At 44.7% G+C, this 24,288-nt stretch overlaps 1 protein-coding gene across 2 annotated transcripts in view; it reads left to right on the forward strand.

The window, feature by feature from the left end:
* LOC147689397 (vomeronasal type-2 receptor 26-like) overlaps positions 1-24,288 on the forward strand; it is a 514,386-nt gene that overhangs the window by 323,420 nt on the left and 166,678 nt on the right. The window contains exon 2 of one of the 2 annotated variants that reach the window (XM_086942198.1): positions 7,355-7,582. In XM_086942198.1, the coding sequence (XP_086798324.1) occupies positions 7,355-7,582 (228 nt within the window). Of the gene's footprint in view, positions 1-7,354; positions 7,595-24,288 lie in introns of those variants that run through there. The other variant, XM_086942197.1, reaches the window with a different exon arrangement.

The following is a 24,288-nucleotide window of genomic DNA, read 5'->3' on the forward strand; positions in this document are numbered from 1 at the left end:
TAAAATTGAAAAAAGTCACAGAGAAGCTAAAAAATCCATGGTTTAATGGGTCATTGAACGATGAAAGGCGAAAACTGAGAATGGCTGAAAGAAAATGGAGACAACACCCTTCATCCCCTGAGCTGAAATCCCTCAGAAAAATCAGAAACCAATATAACAAAAAGGTCATCAATTCCGAAAAGGAATTCATAAGATCAGAACTTGATAAGGCCAAAAACAGACCAAGGAAATTATTCGAAATCTTAAAGCAACAATCAAATAAAGTAGCAAAATCGGCACAAGAGAACACGAAAACACTTCTAAGCTGCGAAGAATTCTAAACATTTTTCACGGAGAAGGCCAACTCGCTTGAGAAAGAGCTCAAAAGCGCAGCGGATAGCCTAACCACCCAACAAGTATCTTTGATCGATACCAGTTTGGAAACACACGGTAATAAGGCCAAAAACAAGGCACAATGGAATACCTTCAAATTATATGACCAAAATACCGTCGCCAAAACGCTCGCGGATATCAGACCTAACAACCACTATAATGACCCTTTACCGGCGAAGTGCCTAAAAGAAATCAGCCATATTGTGGTTCCAATCTGGACCAAAATTATAAATGCATCGCTATCACAAGGAATCCTCCCAGACTGCCTGAAAACAGGACAAGTCATCCCCATAATCAAAAAACCTACGGCGGATACAACACATCCGAATAATTTTCGCCCAGTGACCAACATCCCTCTACTTGCTAAACTAATTGAGAAATGTGTGCAAGGCCAACTGAGCCAACACATCACCAACTTCTCCCTACTAGACGAGTATCAATCAGGATTCAGAGCAGGACATAGCACGGAAACTGCGATCCTCCATATTGTTGACGGCGCACTACTAGCTCTAGATCAAAATCGAGCATGCCTACTGATTCTCCTAGACCTATCCTCTACGTTTGACACAGTAAACCACCAAGCAATACTGTCCAGACTAAAGGATAGGATGGGTATGTCTGGAAATGTACTGAAATGGTTCGAATCATCCCTGCAAAACAGAACACAGAGATTCCTGGTCAACCAATCACTCTCACCATTATGCCCTAACTCAATTGGAGTCCCTCAAGGATCGACATTATTCCCAGATTTGTTTAACTTGTATGTCGAACCTCTTACAGAAATTCTCCGTAACTCACAGATATCTTATCACATGTATGCAGTCGACACGCAAATATACATAAAGATCACGTCCCTGGAAGAAATTGAACAAATGAATGAGACGTTAAAAATGACATTGCTATGGTTAACAACCAATCATCTGAAGCTGAATGCTCACAAAACTGAGTTCCTATTAATTGCACCACCAAGGAGCCAAACGGAAATGAAAGAATGGACCAAGCTAGTGACAGCGCTTAATTGCACCCCTACCCTAGCCAACTCAGCGAAATTGCTTGGAATCACACTAGATGAGAACCTCGACATGCAAGCCCACATCAAATCAATGGCTAAAAGTGCCCGGTTCCACTTGAACTATATAAGAAAACTGAAACCATTCATCTCAGAGGCAGATCTTAAACTGGCAGTCCAATCCTTAGTTATCTCTAGGATTGAATATGAATGCACCACCTTAGCAGGTCTACCAAAAACGTCCACAGCACCACTAAAAGCATGTCTTAACGCAGCGGCAAGACTTATCACTGGATCGAGGAAATTCAACCATATCTCCCCTCACCTGAAAGCATTAAACTGGCTGCCATATGAGGCCAGAATTCAACTAAAAATAGCATGTATCATCCACAAAGCGCTTCACTACAACACACCAAGATACCTAACCGGGAAAATCGAACTATCAGGAGGAAACAGACCAGCCAGGAGTGCAAAGGAACTATTGTTACTGCCAGCCAACTTCCGGAAGAAAAAAACCTATGACCGAGCCTTCTCGGGAGCAGCCCCGAGAATCTAGAATTCACTCCCTCCAAACATTAGAAAGATTCAAAATACAGTATCATTTAAGAGGGAAGTAAAAAGCATCCTGATGATTAAATACCTCACATAGTGATGACGACTGATCATAGATAGGATCTATTGCTGCCCTAATACAGAGCATCAATGTCGCTAGAAATAAAAGTCGCCGACTTGCACAATGATATTTGCTGAACTTTGATGCGGGACAGGAGTCTCTCTTGAGACCTAGCTGTACCTATCTGTATCCTTACTACTACCTCATTCTAATATGAAAACATACATTTATAAACTCACCTCCTGAATGTCTTATAATTACCTACCTCATAGTTGTTTGCTTTTTAATCCCTCTGCTAGATATGCTAATCTTTTATCTAAATCAGATTGTAAATGCTCTTTAACCCCTTCCAGGCTGATGACGAGCTGGGCTCGTCATGGTGTAGCCTCCTCGCACGCTGATGACGAGCCCAGCTCGTCATGTAACACTGGTATTTGCGTTTTTTCAGCACAGGAGGGGAAAACCATTATCAGCCATGAGGTTATATGTTAATCTATATATATTCTCACCTCCTAAAGCAATATAAGTAACTATCTTATATCTGTTTGCTTTAAATTATATAACGTATGTCATCGATAACCGACCTCTTAATGTAAAGCGCTCTTATACCCACGGGTCTTGTTCGCGCTATACAAAACACTATAATAAAATAAATAAATAAATAAATAAATAAGTCCTATGTAAATCCGCAGTAAATGATGTTTCTCAGTGTTGAAACGTGATCATGGTGACTGTCTATTTAAAAACTAAGACATTTCAAGGTTTAAAATGCGTGTGCACTAATATGCGTTTGAGTTCAGCAAAAATTTACTTCAGCTGAAGTGTTTGCCTGTTAATATCTAATACAATGTCTGTAAGTAAAAATGCTATAAGTTTATTTTTCTACAAAACACACAATTTCGTTTTTGAGGCCTTTTATTCATATTCCTAGTGAATGTGGATTTTAATGTTATCTTTTAAGCAGTTAAAAGTTTTTACATGTGGATAATTGCTTACTCTATAAATTAAATAGCAACATATAGCTATTGTAGCATATCATATGGTTAATTTCTGAATTTTTATTTAATTTCTAATTAATATTGATTAACTAACAGTTTGGATAACAGACTGAAGACAACAAGAAAGTCCACAAGCACATATTGAACATATTTCATACATATACAGAAAGGGGTCAAAGCACTCAGGACACACAATACAGTGCGCTTAATAGTCATCATTTCATAAATAGCGCTATCGCTAAGCTCTAATGGGAAAACCACAATCCACATAGACATTTAAACAAACATTTAACCCACAGATCAACACTTAGGACAGAAACAAAGGACAGCCCACAGACTGTACTTAAATCAAACCATTTGTAAATACTAGTTGTAAGTCATATTTACAAGAAGCGCTTCTCAAAAGTATTCCAAAAGACTGCAAAAACAGCACAACAAACTGTTGTATTTCCAAGAAGCCAAAATACACTCAATTCACTAGCTTTGGCTGGCAGAACACCAAAAATCGCTCTGCATATTTCCATTCATAAAATTGAGCAGAAAAAGGATCCTTATATGTATTATGTCCATATTTTAATTCCCGGGGGAGACAGAATCACCAAGAAAGAAATATGTTTTTATACCTAAACCTATTTAGATATTCCCTCAAGGGAGCCGGCTATTTCAATTTACATTTCACTATGGTACCTTTCAAAAAGCAACACATTCTTCTACGTGTGCTTGAAACAGGTATGCCAAAAATAGTGCAAAATATGCAGTATTATAAAAAAAGTTGTTCTTAAAGTACTCTTCATACGTTGAACAGTTCAAAATTCATAGGAGTAGAGAAAAATCTCCTCATTACCTGCCTATATGTGTAGCATCACATACATTTACATATTCATACTCATAGGACTAACTCAATATTTGGCCAATTTCAAATTCATATCATATTCAGAATCAAGTTCCTTGGTAAGTGTACCTAAACTAAGCTTACCAATCCGGTCCCGGGTAAGTGTTCCTAGACAACCTTACCAATCGGGTTTCAAACCTATACAAGTGCCACAAAAACAGCTATTATCAAACAAATGGTTGTGCAAATTCTAACTGCCAAGTTCTAAATGCCCTAACGGTCTTTTTTTTTTTAAATACTCATGCCAAAAAGGTACTCAGTCAGGGGTGACATCATGTGGAGGAGCAAAATCAGGAAGATCAGAAATATACTGGGCTGCAGAGACAGAGAATCCCCAGAATCTCCATGCACAGAGTACCTCCTTAGTAGAATCCTGTCCTGTCCTCCTCAGTAGATTTCTGTCTCCTGACAAGATCACTCCCTCAGATAGTCACTTCTGATGAGGTCCACGTTGGCGTGCCAAACTGAAGTGATCAAAAATCCACTTCTCAGGGGTTCCACTGATACTTAGTCCATTTAAACCAACAAAGAAGAAATTGGCACAGAAGCTGAAATATAACAGAGAGTTTTATTAACCTCAAATGAGGTGTGGCTACGCCACACAGAAGCCTCGGCAACTGAATGAGGCAGTCTAAAGAGTACAGAACACTGGGGCCTTATATATGTGAGGGTTACATACTCAGCATAAAACCAAGGGGCAGTCCTGCATGCAAAATGACTAAGTTGGGCATACAAGATCTACTTGCTCAACACAGTGGGAGGAGAGTTACTTCTCTATACAGCAGCAAAAATAGCCTGACAGTTATACTAGAGAAGCAGGTGCATTCTACTAGCTAGGTCCTTCTGGGCATGTGTGAAGTGGAGGATGCTAAACATAGTTTGTCTATAGGCAGGCTGCAAGAGCAGTTAACAGAAAGTTAGGACAGAGCACATGGCAGACAAAATAGCCGCCAGAAATACAAAATGGCTTTCACAAAGCGGATACGATAACTTCTAATTACAAGATGGCTTCTGCTAATGCTAACCCATTGCTGCCAATTTACAACACATTGGGGTTCCAATGAGTGCGGCATGTCCACAATACTCAGTCAGATGTAAAATCTTCTTTCCAACTCTGAATCTGGGTTCTCAGTATGTACTTCTTCTGGCCAACACGCCGCTCCCGTCTTTCACCATGTGCGGTAAAGTATATTGTGTACAGAGTTGAGGATCCAAATTTGTGGAGTTTTTGTGGTTCTCTACACCTTACAGCACCGTCTTTTATAAATGTTGTAAACCCTAATCAACCTGTGTGATTCAACCAAGAGGCGCTGTACTCCTATTTGTAATACCACGTTTCGGAGGTTTTTTCTTCTCTTAGTAGGTATGGTGGTTTTCAACTCTCTTTCATTCACAAAGCACTGCACAGCAAGTTGCCTCTCTGTGTGCATTGTAAGTAAATCTGCCACGAATGACAAATTCAGTCATTCCTTATGATCCATTATACATGTATAGAGGTCATCTAAAAGACTGAACATACTAAACCAGCCCCACGTATTAAGAAGACTGCTTTTAGGCTTATCCTGCTGAGTAGACTCTAACTTTTTATTTTTTCTCTTTTATGTTAGTGCTTTGATGTATCCAAATGAAACTTAGTGTTTCCTCACAAAACCTCTGAATAAAACAAATAAATATATTAATAAGGAAGCCAATATCGAAATATCTGGGCGGTTAGAGCCAGATCTACCCAGGTAGTTTTTTCAGACATCACTCTGTGAACTTGAGCAGCCATGATTATCTCTGTGATGACCTGTGCATGAACACAACAGATTCTACCCACCTATGCTTCACCTCCCTCTTCAATAAATAGTGCACAACCACAGACATAGACACTTTGGGGCAGATTTACTGAAAAGTCATGCAAAGCAGCGCAGCAGGATAACTTTCTGGATGCGTTGCATGACAGGGACACTGCAAAAGTGTGCCATATCTACTAAGATATGCTGCATTTCTGTTCCCCCCTGTGCTGCTGCACTCTGTACTGTCTAGAACCAAACCAATCACCATTGCATCATACTGCAAGGGGGCCTGTGTTAAGGGGATTGTTTCAATCTTATAAGGTATTTTCCTCTTTCTATGTGTGCCACAGAATACAGTAAACAATGAACGGTAATAACAATGAGAAATAAAGTTATTTCTCCTCATTACGTCTCACTTGGAAAGGAAAGCCATTTAGACGCAACCCCAGTTCACTATTTTTTATTAAATCTGGGATTACACCAGTATCAAAGGGTGGATGCAAGGGAGCCCTCATGCTCCACCCATGAAATACTTTCTCAACGCAGGGTTCTTCAAGGCAGCCATTTGGGCTGCACTGCCTTACTCAGGATTTACTCAGCCATGCAAAGCCAAACAAGTTGGCTTTGTGTTGACTTAGTAAATCCCATTCAAGGACAACTTATTGCGAAGCAGTGCATGACAGGGAGAGAGCAAAAATGTGCCATATCTACAGAAATATGCTGCCTTTCTGCTCACTCCTTGCACTGGCACCAACCCAGGCACCCTTGCATTATGCTGCACGTCGGCCTGTGTTAAGAGAAGGATTATTTATGTGCAAGAATGAACACCTTCCTGAATAAAAACAATCCTTCGAGGTATTTTCCTCATTATATGTGTGCCACAGTATGCAGTACAAGTTGAATGAGGATATAACAAAGATAAATAAAGATATTTCTCCTCATTATGTTTCAGTTAGAAAGGCGTGCCATTTTAACGCAACCAGAGGTTTACTATTTTTAATTAAAACTGGGATTGCCTCAGTATTCATGGGTGGATGCATGGAACCGCTCATTCTCCACATTTGAAATGCTTTCTCAATGCAGAGTACAGCAAGGCAGCGATTTCAACTGTCATGAGTTAATCAGAATATACTAAGCCATGCAAGGTGGCTCTATGTGGCACAGTAAATACCATTTCAGGGCTTGTATTGCCTTGCGTCACCTTGCATGACACAAAGGTAAGGCAAGTCCTATGTAAATCTGCTCCTTTGTGACCAAGTCCTGCCACCCCCATCCTGGCGCGGTCCACTGAGTGACTCCAGTTATTGCCATCATGGCATGACCAACTCCTGCAACACCTATCACTTCAATCGCACTAGTCTGCTGAGTACCAGCATCCAACGTCCCTTCAACAGGCACAGTGTGGTCTCTACCATCTTGTTATTTCTACAGCATAATTAATGCCTCAGTGTAGCATGGCAGCGGCTCCTCACTGCAGTGTCTGTGTGCAGGACTACACCTGGACAAATGCAGTTGTCCTGAGCTGCATTGGGTTGGACCCTTTATGACCTCAGACCCGCAAAACGTGCTTTATTCACAACCACTTCTGCAAAAACGCTATGTCGATAAGTAGAAGCCCACTGCTTAGGTATTATTGAAGCTAATGGTTATTTATTTGCTGTATCCTCTTTCAATCTCTCTGTCTGCTTCCAGTTACATCATTACATGAGGAATCTTCATTTTAAAACTAACTCTGGTGATGAAATCTACTTTGATGATCGAGGGGACCCTCCTGCGCGCTTTGACATTTCCAGTTGGATTTTATACAACTCCAGTTATGCCACAAGGATAAAAGTGGGAAGCTTCCAAAAAAAACCTTCCGGGGAAGAACAGTTCATCATTGATGACCGAGCCATTCATTGGCACCCCGACTTTAAACAGGTAATGGCTCCTGTCTGATTTGGGAACAAACTTGAAAAAAGGGTGAGGATCGTATGGATGTGAAAGGAAAATCATGCTCAAATGGAAAAGTAACTGCTGCCTCATTGACAGTTTGTACCAGTGGGTGAACCCCAGTAAATTGCAGTTCAGTGGCCCCACTAATCGCATAGGGTCTTATATACTTGCTTTGGTGCAGGGAAGCGCAGCACTTCACTTTGTTACACTACTCTGCATCAAAAGAAAAGGGCAGGAATTTGCTGTATCTATAGGATAAGGCACATTGCTGTGCTTTCTCACTGCGCAGGTGCAGAATTGGCTGCCTGGCTCCAATGCAGGCACCCTTGCAACATCCTAGATGGGACATGCAATCTCACAATCATTAATCACAAAGAACATTAAAACCATGAGTGGTGTTGCAGGGATTCTGCGCAAACACAGAACTATGCGTAGGATTATGAGACCTTAGTAAATAAGAACTGAGTCATCCTACTACCTTAGTACCAATAAGGAGGGTCTGGGGAGGTTGGTCTCATGGAACATTGCAGGGTTGCGTTCCAAACAAGACTCTGGGGATTGGGTAAGATTTGTTAATAGTTTTGATATGTGCATGTTTCAGGAGACATGGTTATGTGAACCATCTTTTGTCCAGGGATACCTAAATTATTCTGTGCCTGCATCCAAGAGTGCAAAGGGGAGACCTATGGGTGGCTTAACCATTTGGGTCCGCCAGAGTCTTCCGTTAACTATCAAGGTAATAGATACCAGAAACAGAGACATACAACTCATTAGAGTAGACTCAGGTATTTTGGGTCATCTTGATATCTACAATGTTTATAATAGGGGTAGCAGGGGTGGGAGGACAGAGGTTTTAGTGGTCTTGGGTTCCCTCCTTGACACCCATTCCCAAGAAAACAACATTGTGATTGCTGGTGACCTAAACCGAATCTTTGAACCCTTGTCAATCGACGATGATTTCCTTGGGGATGAAGAAGATAGGCAATGGGGAGTTCCTAAATTAGAGTTAAAATCAGTTTCCCGTTGGTCTGAGGATGTCATCTGTCTGAATGCTATTTGTTATGAAAAGGGCCTGAGAGCATTAAATGGGAGGACTCTGAGTGATAAGGTTGGGTCCTGTACATTTGACAATGGGCGGCACAGAAGTAGAATTGACTATGTTTTATGTAGTCTAAAGATATGGTCCCTGGTTTGTGACATGGAGGTCAAGTGGCGAATTGAGAGCGACCACAACCCACTGTGTGTAGAGCACAAATGGTGGTCTTCTACCAATGTGGTCTCTAACACTGAGGGTGCTCTTCCGTCTCCGATTGTCCCTTCAAACGACATGCGCAGGTTAAGATGGGCTCATGTTGTGACTAACCAACAGGCTATTGCTAGCATTAACTTTGAAGCCGACAAAGCAATATTGGCCATTGAACAAATTATTTTGTCCAATCCAGGCTCAAGCAGTGTAGCTGCAATTCATGATTCTCTCTTTTGTGCCATTAAGAACCATTTTGTAAAATCTGTCAGAAGCAAGGAAATAGGAACCCGTAAGCAGGCAAAATGGTATAATACCCAATGCAGGAAGACCCGCTTAGCCCTAGGAACCGCTATTAAAGGGAGAGAACCTATGGCTATTCGATCCGCCAGAAAGGAATAGGAGAGTATAATAAAGGCAAAGAAAGCATGGGACGAGCTCCACTGGTTGGAACTAAAAATAGCAAGCAATAGGAAAGATTCCAGGCATTTTTGGAACATCGCGAAATGGGGCAGAGAGGGACTACCCGAACCTCCCAATAATAATGTGCCAGAAGAGGAGTGAGTTAAATATTTTAAGCCCCAATATGCTGCGACCCACCATGCCACTGTGGTGGTCGACTTAAGTCTTGTTTACTATAAAGATGATTCTTTTAGTACTAAAGAAATAATGACGGCCCTTAACATAGTGTCCAGTGGCAGAGCCCCAGGATTAGACGGTGTTCCAGCTGACATCTTTATTAATGACAAAGAGCGATTGTGCAAGTATATTTATCTCCTTACTAACACAATCGCTCGGGGCACAACTGTACCAACATCCTGGCCGGGTGCAGTAATAATACCTGTGTTTAAGAAAGGTGACCGATCCCAGCCGGGTAATTACAGGACCATAAGTCTTATTAACACCATACAAAAGGTAGTTGGTCGTCTAGTTGTAAACAGGCTCCTTGACTGGGCCGAGGAGAACAACGCCCTGTCCTAATTCCAAGCAGCATTTTAGAATACTGTATCCATTACAGGCTGGAATCCGGACAGAGTAACCGGGTAACAGTATGACTACGCGTAGGCACACTGTCTCTTTAACTAATAGAAGCGCGTAAGCCTATTTCCCAAACCCCACCCCCTATACAGCGTCACATGCCGACTAAACCCGGCGAGGGAAACCGTGGCGGTTACCCAGTTACTCTGTCCGGATTCCAGCCTGTAATGGATACAGCATTCTAAAATGGTAAGCGCATTATCAGGCATATTGAAACTTGATTTAAGCGCGTTACGCTCTTTTAATACTGTTGTACCGAAAAGATCGTATACATAAGAACTAGGATGCCCTGATACAGTCAGGCAGCCCAAATAGACTTATAACTTGTAAACCGTACGTGAGCCCTCGATTTAAGAGTCGAGAATTGGAGTCTTTTTCAGACATGTTTAGTATACCTGATGGTGGCATAATGTGATATTACCTCTTATGATGTGTAAAATGGTTAAACTGTAGCGTGCATTTAAATAATAAATGGATACAGGTTTATATGCTCATAGCGCTAGAACACACTAGAACATATAGTTTTTGAACAGTTATTTCAAGAGATGGTAAATAATGATAGCATTAACGTTACATTTAAATCATGTTAAAACGTTTTCGTATATTATTTACTAGAGGTAGAATTTTAGGAATCTTACTTTATTTTTGCAGATTTCCCTGATGAAGGCATTTATGCCGAAATGCATTGGAATGATGAAATTATGGAATGATGTATAAGAATGTAGTTATGATGATAAAAATATAATCCTACATTTGAAATTGAACGCAAAATTAAATGCGAGTCGTATTCATGAAGTATGAATAAAATACTTTGAAGATATACACTACAGTGCTTCATACTTTACTTGGAAGAACTTTTGCTGCAGTATTACAGCACACATCTGTGCCCCAGGAGACACTCACACATTCAGTGTTGGTGTAACCCTTTTGTATATATTAGAAGATCCCTGTGTGTTATCTGCAGACCCAGTGCCTCAGACTATAGATGGAAGATCTACATCACCGCTGCTGTCATGCCCTTGTCCCTGGAAAGTCCCTCTCCAAATGTGAGCTACCTATCCATGTATTCCAGTATGACCAAAGTACATATTCTCAAACAACAGCTGCATCTGTATGTTTTGTCTAGGTGCTAAGGCCTGACCAGAACAGAAAGAAAAGTGGCATTGTTGTTCGAACTTGTTCACGATGTTCAGACTAAATCCCAGGAACATTTAAAGTGTGAACACAGCAATAGGTTCTCCCGTGTAAATATTGAAAAGACATTTACAAAATAAACTCATGTAGTGATGTGGGCAAAGCAGCGGACAGTCTGCAGCAGGCTCATGCTAACTTAGGGAAGACGACAATGTCCCCCTGGGCCACGTGACAGTGGGTTTACTCCCATCTACATTACACTCTCTTTTTTGTGCGGCACACTTTGCCATTTCCTAAACTGCAACTAATTCAGATCAAAGCTGATATTAGAAATCTGGAAATAGAAGAAACCATCAGCCTACTTGTGTCAGTGCAGACAATTCTATATGCCTCTATATATCGCCAGATCTAATTGTATATGGTGGTCTTCAGCTCATAGGCATCCTTATACCATGCTGCAAGACAGCCTGCATTAGGGGCAACATAGTTTTTATGCGTGAAGGTATACCTTCCTGCACAAAACGATCTTGTAATTAAATTTCAACTTCCTATTTGTGATGGAGAATGCATCGCGCATAGAAAGAGAAAGTAAAGAGGAGAGATTAGAATATTTCCACTTATTACCCCTCACTGAGGAAGGGGTAACATCTTTAACAGGAGTAAATCTGGGGATGCACCAAAATCCATAGGCAGATGCTTGGGAACACCTATACTCCACCCATGGACTGCCTCCCAGGTGCAGTGTAACGCAACGCAGCATGAGGGGAATCAATGTTTTACATTTAGTTTACCACGCCACCCATGGTGATCGGCCATCGAGTGGCTAAGGAAATACCAGTTAACATTTTGTGTCGCAGCTCCATCAAAAAAGTGGACAACACAAAGTTATTGTAAATCTGGGCCATAGTGCAGTCACTTCCACCGCAGCAGCTACACAAGATTTTTGACACCATCTGCAGAGAGGACTCCACATTCTTGAACAGCAGAATACAATAATCCAGGGTGCCGAGGAGACAGGAATTTACAGACTGTCAGAAGCCACATTGATCTGCCGGATTGTCCATTTGAGTTAGAAGCATTTAATGCTGAATATGCAGCAGACAATGAATAAGACATCAAATGCTGGTGTATACCTTTTAGCAATGATCTTAATTGGAATCCAGAGGTATTTGCTCACCCCTCTAATATTTGCCTGTACTTAAAGTTAGCACTGTCTAATGAGAATGGAGGACTGCCATCATCTCTTTTGCTTGTAAACGTATGTATGCCCCTCGGAAGTCTGCTAATATTTTAGTTGATTCCATGCTTGTATTCATTCATAGCGTTAGTGTTCTGGAGCAATACCCTTTGGTTATCATTGTAGGGGACTTCAATGTTAAAGTTTCAAAATCTGCCTGCATGACCTCTGGCAACACCAAAATGGATGGGGTATGGTGCATCCCTGAGGCGGTCTTACCTGAAAATGCCAGATCAGACAGGCAGAGTTTACGTTTCCTAGAAAGCCTGAGATTACACAGATTTATTTTCTTAAATGGCAGATTTCCAGATACTCTCCAGTCTCTTACACTTTTCACTCCCCTCTAGGGCAATCCCTAATTGATTATATTGTGGTATTCGATCAATTGTTTGCAGTGTGTACACAATTGTAGGAATTGGGGTCTGATTAAGTGATCTTAGTATTCTTTCCACGTCTATTGATTTAGAGCGTAAACCTCTTGAGTCCTGGAACTCCAGGAAAGACAGTGTACTCTATAACAAACCTAATGAGCGCACTTTCTGGCCAAATGACAACATAAGGAACCTGGGATATAGTATTCAAACAGAAAGCATAGGCCCCCCTGTCTTTTCATTTAGATGACCATATCTCCTGGTTCAAAAAGCAGTTGACCTTTTTTCAAACAATAGGGAGTAAATATAGAGTTAAAAGTGACAAGTTACCTATTAAGATCCCTTGGGCTGTAAAAAAGGTGAACTGTTAAATAAACTTCCTAGCAAGGAAACAAAGAAAATGTTCTTTGATTCCAAAGCACAGCGAAATCAACCACCTAAGTGTATAAGAAGTAGACTTAAGGTGTCTGAACGAAGGAAGTGGGATTATTGGAAATGGATCAATCTAAGGGAAGCTGCTACTTCATTTAATTCTCGCAGTGGCTGTGCATCCATTAGGACGCTGGGGCATTGACCCACAAGCCACCCGCACCCCCAGCTCCCTCTGCTGTGACTTAAGTAAACTGACAAAGCATGTCCGTCAGTATGACACCGGACCTCTCACCCCTTCATAGTCTGAAGGGGGTGGGCAGTCCAACGTCATGCTGATTCACCTGACTGACATGCATTGTCAGGTCAGGGGGTGGCGCAGAGTGCACAGCAGGCAGCAGCACAAGTGTGCATGCTGGATTTAGGTTGGAGAATTTTTCTGACCAGCCTAGTCATGCGCACCAGTGTTGAGTCTGGCTGGCGGCTGTGCTTTAGGAGACCTAGGGTTGATCAACGCCGCAACCCTAGGTCTCCCAATGGGTAGGCGGCGGCGAGTCTCCCTGCTAAGCCAAGCCTTGCGCTGCCGGGTTTGCCACTCCAGTGACGCAGCTGTTCCTGTAGAAGAAGAGGTAACGAAGGCGCCAAAGCCGGACCCCTGCCCAGGAGCAGTCATAGGCAGACCCGGTTAGGTAACTTTTCTTTATTTTTTCTTTTCTTTTAATCTCCCCCACCCTGCGTGTATTTCGAGCGCGAAACATGACTGTGTACTTCTTGTCTTAAGTAACAGATGATCATCTAAGACCAGGACAGCGTGTGCCCTGGTTAGCTGATCGTGACTGTGGCGTTCCCCAGCTTTCTTCAATATTTATGCTACAGCAACAAAGAGAACTTCCGGATGCTCGCAGATGGCATCCAGTAGCTACCAGTGCAGCTGGTGATTGGAAAAAAGGACCTTGCACGAATACCTAAATTACTTCTTGGGTTGCAATGCAGGGGTTCGTGGGATACACAGTCTATGAGGGATACAAAAGTGTAAACATCTGGTGCGAGGGTGAACGTCAAGACCTTAGGTAATCACCAGAATATAAATGGGAATTTTGACTCTCGGATTCCCGGCAATCCAAGAAATCTGTGACAGTTTAGCAAACCAGTCCTTCCCCCCTGATGCTCAGGCAGTCCCCCTCCCCCCCATCCACGCCCCAGCCCCCAAAGGTCTTAGGAGGGCCCTGGCAATAACCCACCAAGTAGGGGCGCTAGGTTCCATCCATTGGCTCCCGCTGGAACCTTCTGGTGTTCTGCCGCTCCAGAAGCAAGTTTTTTTTTGTTGCATGTTTATATAGCGCCAGCTCGACCCGAAGGTATTGGGGAGCTTTAAATGAGCACCGTATTTACTGTAGGGTCCTGCCTGACACATTCTAGTTGTTTTCTAGGTACAGCCCACACTGTACACCCACCCATCATCGGCGTCACGAGTCAGGTGACCCGGTCAATAAAGGGGGCCGAGCGCACGTGCTCGAGGCCCATTAACCAGCCCTCTATATGTGTGTCCGTGTCCAGTTACTTTCAGCATGTGGGCTTAGCGCCCGACATAACATTTGGCAACGAGGCGGAGCTGTGCCTAGCGTGCCACAGCTAACGGAAAACATTGTGGGAAAAAAGGGAGAGAGCTGCCCGCCTGGAGGGCAACCCCTGTGCATGATGCGGGCCGCCGAGAGGCCCGCGTGGCATGTGAGGAGCCCCAGGCGTGCACGCTGATAAGGAGGTGAACGGGAGCCTACCCCATGCCTCCTGAGCTCGCTGTAAGCTGCCCTGCCAAATGAGTGCCCTGGAGCGAGGAGTGGACCGACCAGAGCCCACCCGCGTCGGCCGTGAGGGAGTGACTTCTGGCATGGGGCGTGAGGCCTGGCCGAACATCTACTGAAGGTGAACGACTGCAGAACGGCGTGAGGCCAGCAGGAGCCCACCCTGCATACCTGGCCGAAAGTAGACACTGACTGGTGAGGAGCCCGGAGGTGCAGCAGTGGCCCTTACCCCACCCGTGCAGCATAGAGATTGTATAATGCTGCCACGCGGGGAAGGGGAGCAGCCTGAAGAGTGTGTCCAGCCCGGCGGCTGAGTAGACCAGTGAAGCGCCAACACTTCCCCACCACCACGCAGTGCAAGAAATGTGAGGCTGTGGCGGCGGGGGAATGAGTGAGGAAAACTGCAAGACCCCAGCGGGGATGGAAGGTGGCTGCTGCAAGATGGATTCAGCGCGAGGGCCCCACCTGTGAGCATCGCAATCACAGTCGGGCCGTAATGAACTCCAGACCGGCTGCCACTGCCGGACCAGCGAAATAAAGTTAAGTAAAGAGAAAGCGGCTTACCACGGGAAGCGGAGTTCTCCGGCCGGACTGACTGCCTGCCCATGCCCAGCGCTGCGGCTAAAGAAGCGGCTACCCCTTGAGTGTGTGCAAGAGTGTGAAAGCAGCGTACGGCCTGTGGCCGAAGAAAGTGAGGCCTGCTGAGTGAGGGACAGCGGGGGTGGCCCGCGGCTGATCGGAGCGGCCGGAAACTAATGTGCCCACCTCCGCGATACTGAAAAGAAAGGCACTGCTGAACAGGTGAAGGTGGAGCACAAGCAGGGACTGTGTGCGGCCGGCGCTCTAAATACACAAGGGTACTGGCTGGCACTTCCAGAATACTGACGCCTCCCCCGCAAAATTAACAGATTGCTGCCAGCAGCTCTGGTCCCCGTGCAGCCAGGGAGGCGCGATGAGCCTGCTACATGAGGCAGAGTGCACCAAAGGACGGTGTGAGCCCGACGCTTCCCAAAAGTACAGGAAGGTAAAGAGACAGTAAGAAGGGGCATGCAGCAGGGGTGAAGCTGCTCTGGCCTTCAGAGCGCTGCAGGGCGTGGAAACCGTTGCCGCAGCACAGTGCTCAGATTTTGTGTCCACCAGCAGGGGTTTTCAGTCAGCATGTCATAACAGTGCACAGAGAAAATAAAGGAGGAAGGCACCTACCTCACAGCGAGCGCCTGAAATGAGTGGGGGACAGAATCGCAGACCCGTCTCCCACACTGCTGTGGAAACCGGTGTGGGAAGAGAAGGTGCAGCTTGCTGGACAGTGCGCTTTGCGCCCTGAATGGACTTCCTTCCGCACCACAAGTGAGTGCTCAGCATATGGCGAGTGGATCGGCCCACGGCTGCAACGTAGTTGGCGCGCAACTGACTCATAGATGGACACTGCGCCCACCTACAACAAAAGCAGGCAAAAGATTTGCCACCTGCCCGCTAAACCCGCCCCGCAGACAGAGAGGGCCTCCCTTGGCTCACCTGCACCTGAAAGTGCTCGCATCACCAGAGGTAGAACTGCACCTACCCCGCAAGGGAACTTCGCGCCACAAAGCCCCTGCCCCAGGAGCGCCCGAGGGCAAAGCGAAGGCTACGCGGTGAGCGGGTCAATGCCCCCGTACCTGCTACTGAAAGCTGCCGTGCATACCGCCAACTGCCCCAGCAAAGAGGTGCCAGCACCGACATCGAGGAAAGCCCAGCAGCGCTCACACTCAACAACCTTCAAGGTCCGCAGGTGCAAGGCGAGCCCGCTGCGGCCGTTGGAGAGAAGACCCAAGGGCAGCGTGTTATGAACTCCAACAAGAATTAGTGTAAGTTCTATTTATTAACAAGCCAACACGGCGCTCCTACAGACGGTGGAGCGTAACCCACAGTCAGCTCCGCAATCAGGTGTTAACTATCATACCTGACAGTTCCAGCTGATGACCTCACCGCCGGTATGGTGTCCGCGCAGGGACACTAGTGTGCACATCCTGTACGGTGTCCAGGGAAGGACACAAGTATGGAAATTACAACACATCTTCCCCTTTTAGGGAGAAGAAAACAAAACAAGAAACCAAGTGGGGCGTAAGACTCCACTATCCTTAAACATAGTCTTTTAGTTTCGCAGGCGGTCCCAACAGTCTCCTTGCCCTGCTTCTGTCAATTGGTTGCACCGATTCCCACACCGGAATGGAAGGTAACTTGCGCCTGACCCCTTCTGGCCTGGTCCGATCGGTAGAACTGTCCTCTAGCATAATGCCACTTAGTTCACTGCTTCCATTGTTCTCCATGGGATGTGCCAGCCATTCATAGTCAGATTTTGTGTCAGAAAGGTATTTTTTAATCACGTTGCCTCTCAATGCTCCAGGTTGGTCTTCAGTGGACTCAATGGGTGTATTGTCTTCCATCTCATCCACCGGATGTTTGTAGGCAGAGAGAGAAGAGAAATGCCAGACTTTCCCATCGCTTAAGCGGGCAGAATTGCAATATACCTCTAGCACTGTAAGGGGTTTGGTGTACCTTTCTTGACCCTTACTAATGTGACCGCTCTTCTTCACTTTGACAACATCTCCTGCCTTGATTGCCACATATTTGCATCCGTGATTGACGTTGTAGTTGCTCTTGCTCTTGGATTGTGCATTGACGAGCCTCTCCTTCACTATCCTAGTTGACCAGTGTACTCTGCGGGCAGCCTTAACCCAACCCACATTGTCCTTGGTGAGTGAAGTACGCCCTCACATGAGTTCAAATGGACTGTGACCAGTGATCTCGCTAGGCGTTATTCTGTAGGCCCACACTGTCTTCAGTATTTCCTTCTTCCAGTCCAACTGGTTAGAATTGGCTATCTGTGTGATGCCTTTAAGGACCCTGTTAAATCTTTCCACTGCCCCGTTACCAGCAGGATGGTAGAGCGAAGTCGTTTTGTTCTAGATGTTGTGCTTCAACATGTATTCTTGGAATAAATCTGATGTAAACTGAACTCCATTGTCGCTCACTATCTGTTTAGGCAGTCCTTTGTGGGTAAAAGTGTCTTCCAGGAATTAGACCACATTCTGTATGTCTGCTTTCTTCGCAATTCTTATTTCTGGCCATTTGGTGTAGTGATCAATGATGACTATAATGTACTGTGGTTCATGGTCACTGTGCACAGGTCCCATTATGTCAACGCCTATCCTCTCCCATGGCATGGAACGGCACAGTAGGGGGTGTAGTGGTGGCTTGAAAGTTACTTGGGTCTTGTCAGAATCCATACGTAGTTTACAGTCTCTAATTTTCCTTTCTACCTCCAGGCTGACACCCGGCCACCAATACATGTTCTTGATCCTACCTTTGGTTTTTGCAATGCCTAGGTGTCCTTCATGCATATTTCCAGTATTTTCTTCCTGATAACAGGTGGTGGTATGTATCTTCCGCTCCTCACCAATAGTCCATCTTCCATTGATAATTCGTTCTTTACTTCCCAGAAATGCTTCATTTGTTCGTTTAATTTATTTTTGCTTTTCCAACCTTCCTTGATCATTCGCATTACTTCTTCCATGACTTTGTTTTTACTCTGTTCCATTAGCCACTCCTCCTTTGATATTCCACTGGAACACTCCCATAGACTTGCTATACGTGAATCATCCAGCTCGTTAGTTCCTGTGTTGGTATGTGAATCAAGTGGCATTCTGCTTAAAAAGTCCGCTACCACGGTTTTCACACCAGGGACATATTGTATGTCATACATGTAATCAAACAGGCGCATTGAAATCGTTGCCAGCCGTGGTGATGCTGTGTACAATCCATTCATAGTGAGCACCTTTGTTAAGGGTTTGTGATCCGTGCAAAGGTTTACTTTCCTACCCCAGACCTACTGTCGGAAGTGCTCGAGGGCCCAGACATAGGCCAATGCCTCCCACTCTATCACAGAAAATGTTTCCTCTGCTTCTGTTAGAGATTGCGACGCAAATGCGATCGTGTACTCCACACCCTTGGCATCTTTCTGTGTGAGTACAGCTCCTATGCCCTTGTTACTGGCGTCGGTTGTCACTAAGTTTTGGAGATTGGGGTCAAATCCTTGTAAGGGTAGGGTTTTGCACATGTCTTGTTTAAGGTCTTGGAAGGTTTGTTCAAACTCCTCAGTCCATTCGAATTTGTTCTTGAGTTTCAATTGCAGTCTCAATGCGTATGTTTTTGTTGAAAAATTCCTGATGAACTTTGAGTAGTACTCCACCAACCCGAGGAATGTTGGTGGGTACAGGTGAGTCCTTTATAGCTTGAATTAGTTTGTTCTTTGGACAAATGCCATCGCCAGTTATTTGATGGCCCAGATAGTTGACTGAATTGCTCGCAAATTTGCATTTTGAGTGCTCAGCTGTTAATCCTTTATCATTCAATATTTCCAAAACTTGCTCCACCCAGCTGTCATGTTTCTCTCTCGTTTTAGACTACATGGGGGTTTTGGGGAGCACTCCATATTACTCAGTTTTTCCATTATTTCCAATCGGAACTACTCATGTTCCTCATTTGCGTGCAGGTTGGGTAAGTGCCTAAACCCTAAGGCACCAGTGAACAAGCAGGTAAAGGGGCAAAATCAAAGCTGTCTATTGCAGCGGTGAGAACGTTCAGAACAGCGTACCCTGACGAAGAGCACTTGATGCTCGAAATGCATTGGTTTTTTAATAAACGCTGTTTTTGGAAGAGCCCTTTGCCTTTGTCGTGCTTATGCAAGAGGTCCGGATGGGCACAGCATTTGTACTAGAAATTTGAAAATTGCAACATAATCCCGTGTGTGGAGTGACATAAAGCATGTATTAATGTGGATTAATGGATTTACCAGATAACAGAATGGCTAAAAATGTTTAAAAAGAATTATATTTGAAGGTGCTAAAAGCGATTGCCAGAGAGGCTCAGCAACTGTGTGGTGGGTGCGGGCAATGATTTTGCCCCTGTACCTGCCTCTCTCGTTTTACCCATCACTAAGATATCATCTTGGAAGAGTAATATACCGGTGACACCCTCAAATATGTTGTTCATTAACCTTTGGAACATCGCGGCCGCAGAGGCCAACCCGAAAGGCACTCGGGTGAATCTGAGGCACCCAAACGGCGTCACGAATGTGGTCAGTGATTTACTTTCTCGATGTAGCTGTACCTGGTGTTATGCTGATTTTAAATCAATGGTGGTAAACCACTTGACACCCTTGGTGGTGGACAGCATCTCATTTATCTTTGGGAGTGGATATTGTTGCACTATGATGTTTTGAGTGAGATCTCAAAGGTCTATGCAGAGTCTCAACTTGCCATTGGCGCGTTTTGCTATGACAATCGGTGCAACCCACTCTGATGCCTCCACGCTTTCTATTATTCCGTCAATCAGTAGCTTGTCAAGTTGGTTTCTGACCTCTTCTCTTATGGCAAATGGTATGTTTTTCACTTTGTGCACCGTAGGTGTGGAAATTGGTTTTAGTTTTATCTTGTGCTGGTACCCTTTCAGTACTACTATAGTTCCACTGAACACTTTTGGAAATTTAGCTAGTATTAAGCTGGCATAGTCGCTGGTGTCTGATAGACTCAGCACTGGTTCACTACTGTTCAGATCAAGCATGATTCCCAGGCTCCCTTGGTTAATCCACCCTAGCACGGATGGTCCCACCTTAGAAACATAAGTTTACAATCTGCTTCTCTACCCACGCATTTCAATTGGCTCACCATTGAACGATTTTATCACAATGTCCGGTTTATTTAATCTTTCACCAATTTTCTCTTTGAATTTCGCACTCCAGACTTTCTCGTTTACAATTGTATATGGTGAACCTGAATCTGCTACTATGTTTATTTCTACACCACCAATTGTCATTTTGCATACTGGTTTTCATGTTCTTGTTTTACTTTTGGTTTTAGTATCTTCGTCCTGTTCATCATCTATGTTAAGTATGTACATATTGATGTCCTCATCCGACTCGTCCACAAACTCATCTTCCTCGTTCTCTACTGCTTTTATTCGTTGTGGTCTTCTTCTATTACACGCCTTGATAAAATGTCCTATTAGACCACAGAATGTGCATTTACCCTCACGTGCGGGGCATTTTGGATCATAAGCCATGTGAGCTGTGCTTAGACATCGATAACAGTATCCCCTATTCCGTGTTTCAGTTTTTCTGTATGTTTGTGTAGCGTCTTTCTTGTTCCAATTTTGCTTTCCAACTTTCCAATTTTTTTGGTCGGACACTCTGTTGACATGTTCTCCTTCTTTCTTTATTTTGTCTTCTTTTAGTACTGCTTTCGCGCATCGTCCCGTGAGTTCTGCCCTCCTAGCGATATCTATTATGTTCTGCAATGGGTACTCACCCTTAGCCCACAAATTATCTTGAGCGTTTTCATTTGATCCTTGCATCACAATCTGATCTCTTATCAACTCATCATCATCATAAAGATTTCCAAAACGGCAGTTTATTGCTAGGTTTTTGAGTGCTGACACGTAATCATCCACAGACTCTTCCTTTCCTTGCTTTCTGTGGAAAAACTTATACCTATCCACGCCTACACAAACTGTTGGTTTGTAGTATATATTTAAATCATCAATTGCATTGGTGAAAACAGCACCTTCGTTTTTTGCTCTTATTTTTTTGTTAATTGAGTTATACACCTTTATTCCACCTGCCCCTAGACTGTGCATTAGCATTTTATACTTCTTCTCTGGTTTTATTTCTTCATCTTCTTCAAGTGTGGAGATGTAATTAAGGAAATATTCCTTCCACTCTTCCCACTTTAATGCCGGTTCGCTACCTGCACGTAAGAAGGATTCTGGGGGTGAAGATTCCATATACAACCAGTTGCCATTTTAGTGGTGTTTAAACACTTTGTTTAAAAAGGATGAAATATATGGGCCGATTATGATCGCGGACGGACATGCGTCCGTCCGCGATCATTGAGGAGGAGGGGACGTCCGCATGGGCTGCGGAGTCCCCTCCTGTGCGATTAGGATGTGACCGCCACCCGCGGCAATGTTAAAAATGCACGCATTGCATTTGCATGCAGAAAGAGGCAGGCACCGCGCGGTGCCTGCCGCTTTCTGCATGCAAATGTGCACCCCCAGCCCCTCTTCACCTAGGGGGCCCGCAACGGGCCCCCTAGGTGAAGATCCGTATGCTTTTCCACGGCGGAAAACCCGCAGCGGAAAAGCACTTTTAAAATCCCATCCTGATATGGCGGACGGTGTCTGAGAGACACCGTCACCATATCAGAGCTTTTCCGCCGCGGTTGTAAGCCGACCGCGGCGGAAAAGCTGCGGACGGAAACCAGGACCCACCAGCCATCCTAATGTGGCGGTGGGTCCTTGGTCAGTCCGCTGCGGTTTTTCCGCATCCTCGGGCCGGCGGTGGCTTCCGCCGGCCCCGAGGATGCGGAAAAACCGCAATCCTAATGACCCCCATAGTGTATCAGTTTTAATATTATTGGTTCTAGTCTCTTTAGGTATCACTTTCTTTTTTTTTCCTTTATATTCACCAGGTTTTATTGTTCAATTATGTATTTATTGAAAATGTGCCATTTTTAACCTCCGTGTAACACACTGTTTATTATCTACTAGATTGTATTTCAACCTTGAAACATTACTGTCTTTAATTGAGTGAGTTGTCCTCATCAAGGTCACTGCTCGTCCAGTTTTTCTTTTTTTATGTTGCAGCGTTAGTGTGTGCCGATTTCCTGTTAATTTGCGTTGACTGTGTTGCGCGCTGAAATCTAGACCGTCACAGTTTTCGTGTTTTTTTTCTTCCCAAAATGGCCGCCACGTTGTTTCCTTCAGCGTGATGATGTCACTGTCAGCTGTCGTTAGCTTCGCCGAACGATGACAGTTACTAGTGGCGGTTGTTAATGGCAGTTGCTCAACCCAGTTTACTTAATGTCTGTGAGGTTCGACACACCAAAGTCAATTCTTTCAAGGCTTCCGTTGTGCTCTCAAACAACGCACCCACATTCCACGTTCCGAAAATTCCAGGCACACTACATTTGGTTGTCAGCTGATCTACGCATCACTCATCACGTTGCACATCACCTCAATTCTCTGTCAAGGCTTTCACCACCGACATCCTTGCCCTAAACGATGTTCCAATCATCTGCACTTCTACAATCTTAGCTGAACATCCGTTCTTAAATTTAATGACGATTTTTCTTTTTATATTTTTGCTCGTACCTGCATTCTGTAACGTTGCTTAATAATCACATGCAGCACGTATGTTTTGTGGTACTGTGGTTTATTCAGGTACAAGATTATATTTTCCGAGGAGCGCCGGCCGGCGCTGTCCTCCGTGCAATTCTCGGCGCGCTAATGGATGCGCGCGCATCCGGCGCCAACATGGCTGCCACACGTCACGTCAACGTGACGTGCGTAAACTAGAACGCTACATATCTCACCTTTTTACCAAAGTCTTACGCAGTCACTTACACATCATTGTCCAGTTCAAAGTCTCGAAATCTGGAGGGCCTTACCACCTGCCCTCCGCTCCTGGTAACCCTACCGGCGTTCTCTTGAGTCCCTTGATACTGCATTCCAGTCCCTTCCATTTCTTCACTCACCGCTCCATCACCGTTCATGCTTTCCCCCGACTGGTCCATCTCAGCTCCTTGAGTCTCGCTCGCTTCTTCACCTTCTCGCACCTTCGCTGCACTTGCTCCATCACATTGCTCACTTCCACTTTGCCTACTTTCCACGTTCAATTCATCCATGTCTTCACCTTCCGTTCCAAGTCGTTCCCACCTCAATACCTTGTTGCACCGGGCCATGCGGTCCTGCGACCACACGTTACCGTCGCTCAGCAGGGCCGCTCGATCGTACACTTCCTTGACTTGCATAGGCTTGCTATACTTGCTGTCTCCTTTCTTTTGTAGAGTGGCTAGCTTTACTCTCACCCACTCTCCCTTTTCCAGGCCAGTCTCTTTCACATTCCTCCGTTTGTTGTAGTGGTTGGTGTAGATTGTTTGCGCTCTTTCCAGGTTGGCCCGTACCACTGCGGTTGACCACTCACTGGTGACAACCTTTTCCTTCCAGATCCTGTTGTCATGCGTGAAGGGTTCACGTCCTCTCAATATTTGAAACGGGCTGTACCCCATGCCTGTGGGGGTTATTCTGTAGGCCCACACCATGTTCTCTAGCGCTTTCTCCCAGTCTTTGTTGCTGGATATGGCGGCTTGTATGGCTCCCATCACTACCCTATTAAATCGCTCCACTAGTCCATTGCCAGCTGGATGGTAAATTGCCGTGTGTCTGATGGTGATGCCATTTCTTAACATGAATTGGTTCCATCTCTCCGACGTGAACTGTGGGCCATTGTCGCTTAAGATGGATTTGGGGATTCCTTCCCTTGTAAAAGTTTTGGACAGGAACTTCAAGATATTCTCAGTGTCCATGGACTCGCCCACTTTCAACTCTGGCCACTTGGAGTATCGATCTATGGGGACGCACACGTACTTCTGCGTGCCCTGGTCGTCTAGCACAGGTCCTAA

This window comes from Lissotriton vulgaris, chromosome 10 (genome assembly GCF_964263255.1).
Source record: "Lissotriton vulgaris chromosome 10, aLisVul1.2, whole genome shotgun sequence".
In the NCBI taxonomy this organism is placed as follows: Eukaryota; Metazoa; Chordata; class Amphibia; order Caudata; family Salamandridae; genus Lissotriton; species Lissotriton vulgaris.